The sequence below is a fragment of the Columba livia genome, chromosome 1 (assembly GCF_036013475.1).
Source record: "Columba livia isolate bColLiv1 breed racing homer chromosome 1, bColLiv1.pat.W.v2, whole genome shotgun sequence".
In the NCBI taxonomy this organism is placed as follows: Eukaryota; Metazoa; Chordata; class Aves; order Columbiformes; family Columbidae; genus Columba; species Columba livia.
Window position 1 is genome coordinate 62,682,357 of NC_088602.1, and position 6,000 is coordinate 62,688,356.

The 6,000-nt window shown below is 47.2% G+C and overlaps 1 protein-coding gene across 1 annotated transcript in view; it reads right to left on the reverse strand.

Moving 5' to 3' along the window:
* Positions 1-410, reverse strand: part of RAB20 (RAB20, member RAS oncogene family) — a 28,336-nt gene extending 27,926 nt beyond the window's left edge. The window contains exon 1 of the mRNA XM_005509045.3: positions 83-410. Coding sequence (XP_005509102.2) covers positions 83-254 — 172 coding nt within the window. The 5' untranslated portion in view covers positions 255-410. The remainder of the gene's footprint in view (positions 1-82) is intronic.
* Positions 411-6,000: the final 5,590 nt, after the last annotated feature.

Genomic DNA, 6,000 nt, shown 5'->3' on the forward strand with positions numbered 1-6,000 from the left:
CTTCCGACGGGAAACACCGGGAGCCCGCAGGGCCGGCGCCCCCGCTCCTCCGGGCCGCCCTGCACCGCACGGCGGGTCTCACCTGCCGTGTCCCAGATGGAGATGTTGTACGGTCCCCACTGCTTCAAGTAGAAGGCACCGCCGACGGTGCTGACCGTCTCCTGGAAGCGCTTCTCCATGTAGCGGTGCAGCAGGGAGGTCTTGCCCACGTTCATGTCCCCCAGCAGCACCACCTTCCCGTCCGGCTTCTTCATCGCGGCCGGGCCTGCCGGCTCCCGCCAGCCCCGTTCCCCCGGGCACCCGCCGGCCCGCTCCGCCCGGAAGCGGCGGGACGAGGGCCGCCCTCCCCGGGCAGCGAAAACTTCGGGGGCTCCGCCGGAGCCGCCGCCGACGCGATCCGGCCCCGGCTCCTCCTATCCCCCGGCCCGGCCCCGCTCCTGCCCCCGCCCTCCGCCAGCGCCAGGGGGAGGGGACGCGGGCGCGGAGGCGGCCGGAGCTCCGCGACCCCCCCGACCCCACCCGGGGCCTGTGCCTCAGCACTTCCCGGAGGAGCTGGGCGATGTGTCCCGGTCGCCCCGCTTCCTCCCCGCGGAAAGGGGGGGGGGGCTGGCGGACTGCCGAGAAGCCGCTTCCCGCGGGGGTGCGGAGCCGCAGCTGGACCACGCTGACCCTTCGGGGGATGCCGATGTGCCCCGGGCTGCCCAAGTGTCTCCAGCCGGAGATAACCAAGTAACCAGCTCCGCAGCTCTCCCGGAGCCCAAGCGGAAAGCCCGCTCCCCTCCCAGAGTGTAAATGGAGGAAGCAGAAACTTGCTCCGAAATAAGGGGCTGCCAGGGAGCTGTGAGAGTTACCAGGCAAACACGTTTGCCTTGGTGAGAGGCAGGTTTCCCGTAGCAATCGGGGGGTATTTTCCAAGAGGCAGATCTACACACTGTTGCCCAGCTGCTGTAATTCAGTTTAATTCCAGTTCAGGTGACAGAATTGCAATCATCTTAATTGCCCAAAGATCTAGCCTATCATTTTTGCATCCATCATATTTGTGCCAAACAAATCCAGAAAAATATTTTAATAGGATGTAAACATGTTAAGAATTTTGGTCAAGGAAAGGGATAACATGCAGACCAACTGGAGGGGAAACAACTGGTAGAATATTTTAAAGATAATTTACTGGTTATCAGTTTCCTCTCACTCCCCACACAAAAGCATTCACATAGCAGCACTTTTCATGATAAATGAACATGCATTCTCACACTTCTATGTCTCATGTTTAAACTGCTAGAATTTCTTTAGCCGGTGTAAGTTTCACGTTCATGAGATGCTTTGATTTTTGCTTACCTGCTAAAAAGGAATAGCTTCGTAGCAGTGGTTTTTTAAGCCTTGTTAATTTTGCTTATTCTGCTTTTACTGCCCAGATTTGTGGTTTTGCAGCTGTATCTGGTGATACATAATTTCAGTTCAGAATTGGATACCCACCAAATATTAAAGTACTAGAGATACCTGAAGAGGCAGGATGTTGAATTATTTGGAAAAAAAAGAAAAAAAGTACAAGAGACTCCAAAATAATAATATGGGATGTGAAATACTGTCGGGGGGGAGGGGGGGGGAGTGTGGGGTGTTTCAGTTTCATTATTATATGGCAGTATTTTTCTGTGATATGTGCAGCCTTTGCTTCTGGTTCCCATCTCCTGCCTGGATTCCCATCTCAGTCCCAGTACTGGAAAAAAAGAAACTGATTGAACCGAAATGCTTCTCTGAGGTAGAGTAAACCAAGCGGGTTTCTTCCGGGTGCCTGGTATGAAAGCATATAAAGAAAATATGATCTCTTGGCATGGATACTATTTGCAAATTCTCATGTGCAATGTAAGTTACAGCCTTTTGAACTGGCAGGCACCATTTCAGAAAGAGAAAACAAGTGTTGTATCTAAGAGTCTAGACCATGAAGATCTGAACCAGTAAAGGGACCCTCAGTGTATGTACTCTCATGTGTTGATTTACTGTCCGCATAATAAAGAAATACCTAAAGCTTAAATATGATTATTCATTTACAGCAGTGCTTCTGCTAACCAAATCATAGTAGTTAAAGTACTTAAAACAATTATTTCTATATTTTAGCAAGATTCTGCTGTACATGAGTTACTTTCCTGTACTACCGCAATGTAGTTCTTTCTGGTATTCAAAACAGATCTCGTTAGTTTCTAACAGTGGTGCAGACAAGTTAGGGCAGAAAACAGTTTCAACAATAGGGTGAAAATGCGACTGAAATGTTAGGTTTTGTTAATAAATAACATGCACTACAAAAAGAGGACACTGCTCCCATCACAGATGTTTTCCTCAATTTCTTGAAACAGATATGCACATTCCCCCATTTCTGAGTGTGTGCATTTCCAGCTAGCAGCCTTCAGTCAGACAGGGAACTCTCCTGATAGTGTCACCAGACATTTTTCACTGATGGCAATCTATTACTTTTGTGTGTTAATCATAGCCTAGCTAAATGAGGAGACAAATCCATCAGGCCCAATACTTGTTTGTACCTGGTATCACAGCTAACAACTCTGACACAGCCAGGGATGTGCATTAACCCCCTACTACGCATCTCCCATTCACCACTTACTTAAAGGATCATCTCCATTTCAGAGTAATCTACCCCTAATAATCACATGCAATAAGGTGGGAGAGTACTGTGTATTGTTTCAGATCCTTGGGAGAATTTAGGAAAATGGCAACATGGACAGGTTCCAGGTATGTAGAAGGGCTCTGGACGTAAGCCCTTAAGTACTCAAGGTTGTGAAGTCCTCAGCAATCTGAGCTTCCACTGACCTCAGGAGAACATGTTGACGACGGACAGCACAGTGTGTTTGGTTATTACTGCCGACATCTCCTTATATGAATGCGTTCCAATCTACAGCATACAATTTAAGTCGCCTGTTGTTAAAGTCAAATGTCTCATGATAGTCTGTAATGCAATATAGATAATAACAGAGCGTATGTGAAAATATTTAGGAAAACATTAAGAGCCTGTAATTTGCTCTCTAGCCCTCAGATGCATAGGCCTGTTGCAAGATAATTTCCCCAAATCACTGAGTCGTCTGTAGCAGGAGGTCTCCACCATAGTAAGTATGGGCATGAAGAATGTCAAAAGTTGCTTAATAGGAAGGAATATGGAATACTTTGTTGTCTGGGTAGTGCATGTGTACAGGCTGCACACATTGTCTGGGATTTGTTTGTTTTTAATTTTAGAGCATTTGAGGACACCATTTAATTACAGTGCAGTTGTTCATTAGTCTTCCTGACAGTATGGCGACATGGTCACCATGGTTGGTCTCCAAATGTTCTGGAATTCAGACACTTGGGCTAGTTTATGGAGGTGGAGAATGCATTGAAGTTTCCTACCGCTTCCTGTGCTAGAGTAAAACCCCCTCAAGAATGGGAATGTCAGCCTTGTATGCAGGATAACAATCTGAGCCAGTAATGACAGTACTGGCATCAAGGTAACTCAACCTTTCTATTGTCCCACAGTATGAAAGCTGCCTAATTTTGCAGGAGAAAATTAGAGCCCATGCATTTGTTTCCTTGCCAGCCTTCTCTAGGTATTTATATACATTGTCCTGCCTACTGGCCCCATTTGGACTCCAGGCTAACAGTATTTTTTAAGTTCACATGGAGTGAAATGTTTGTCACAGAACACGGTTGATTTCTGCTGAGCTGATCTTCTTTTGGAGACAAACTGAGCAAGCGTTTGAAGGTGTATGTCATGCCAGCTACTGACTTCTGCCCCCAGCATGTCACAGGTTTGCTGTGGCCTTGGTGTTCAGCACCTCAATCTGTCTCTCTTTTTCCTACTCTGGCAGTGTCTCTGTCTTCTGGGGTGTTGAACCCCCATGACCAGATGAGCACTTTCTGGAGATACCACAGAGGACCTTGGTGGGACTGTTGGTAACGATAAAGGAGGTACAAACTGATGAAAGAAGCACATTGCTTTTTAAACACAGACAAATCCATAAAATGGAGGCATGTATCTCCATTATCTATTGAATCCTAGACAAGACCTTGTAAACAAAAGAGAAGGGCAATAAAGGAGGTTTATTTGTCATCCTAAAAACGTTCTGTCACTCCAGTGGTTTAGTTATTGCACCTCTTTGCAAGGTGTGAGGTCACTGCAAAAGCTGTGAACAAGTAGCAGTTTGTGAAACACGGCAATTTCTGGTTTTGTTTCTGCTTATTGCCTTCCTTTATGACTTCTGTCTTCTAAATGAGTGTGTGTGTTCATTAAACAGAAATATTTGCACCCATCACCTTCCAGACAGCCCTAACTATAGCTCACTCTCAAAGGTGCCCTCTTTCAGGACACAAAGCCTGAAATAGCTATTCATCACATTGTTACTGTTCTGTCTACATATTTACCCTTACATAGACTAGGTTCTTCCTCTTCACCCCACAGATTAGTCTACAACCTAGATGTCCTAAGCAAGGTAAATTGCCCTACACTTTAAATCGAGAGTTAGTTCGCTGTCTTCAGGGTTGCAGTTCCACCCCTTTCTGCCTCTCCTTTTCCCACCCCTTCCCTTGTGCTGGCACTGATTTCTGCTTGGCCTTTCCCTGAGCTACTGCGCTTGGAGCTGATGAAAAACTAGCTCAACAGTAACAATGAGTAGTTTTCTGCTGTTTTTGCGATCGGCACAGAGGTGGGTGATGAGGTGGTTGGGGCCACTGAGCTTAATTTTCCTGGGGCTTGAGCTGGGCAGCACTGGATGCTCACACCAGTGAGGTCCATGGGCCTTTGCTTCCACTCAGGAAGTGTCCCTGCTCTGCTCCCTTTTCAAATCCCACAGCTCTTGGAGACCCTCAATTGTAGGACTGTTTTCTTTCACCAGGACTAGACTAGCGTATTGCTGTGTTACTTCTGCCTGGTAGGCGTCCAAATCACAGAACACGGAAAATGAGATGGGTAAATCAATCAGCCTGAGACACCCTTATCATGTAAAAGCCTGACCTGGATGATTAAATTTGCCTGTGTTACAAGCAACTGAAAAGAAGGTCTTAGAAACCATGCAGCTTGAGTTGTAGATTGAGCCACCAAGCTGTAGCAAACTCTTCCCTGATGCACAGATTCTAGAGATGCAGATGAAAACAGGGGCTCAGGATGAACTCCCTACCCTGGTGGGGACCCTTAGTTGCTCCTGCTCAGCCCTGCTCTGTCCACACCAGACAGCTCCATTCTCTCCTTACTAGTACTTCCTATTCACCAAAATCCTCTGAGGCCTCCAGTATTTTGTTCCTATCTAGATAGACTTATGTGTTTTCCCGTAGGAAGGTGTGGCAGTTGCACATACCCCGATAAGCTGCAGAGATTTCAATAGGACAATTGATGGCTCTTTAGCACCTTTTGTGCCCCACTGTGGCGGTCCTCACATACGCACCTTGGTGGATGCTGAGAGTCACATCCCTCCACGGAGACCTCCCCGCAGGTGGGGAGGCAGGAGGGGCCAGACCCTTGGTCAGTGGACAGGGTCTTCAGCCAGTGAAGTGCTCAGGACCAGAGAAGCTTCAGAACCATGTTTGTAATGACCACAGACAGATCTGTCCTGGCTATAAAACGGGATTCCCGCTGAAGACCCTTTGAGGGGTCTTCTCAAAGCAGCAAGACTGTGAATGGAGCCCACCCCTTAGATCCAGGATGCTGTCTAGGGAGACTTTCTGGGATTGAGAGCCCTTACCTTCTCCTTGGTTACTGATTATTTCTTCTGGTTGTATGCATGAGTGAGCCCTTGCCCACACCAGGCAAGCAATTATTTCTTCTGGGTAGCCTTGAGTGAGAAAGGCTTCTCTTTTGAGTGAGAGTGTGCACACTGTGGATCATCATTCTTGTATGGTTGTACAGTAATAGTATCCCCAACTGGCATATCAAACCTATAGTTTATTAAATGTTGCCAGAGTGTTGATTGATTTTGTATTAGCCCCCACTTGCATTGGTTTCTGTTGTTTGGTTTCGGTCTGTTGTTT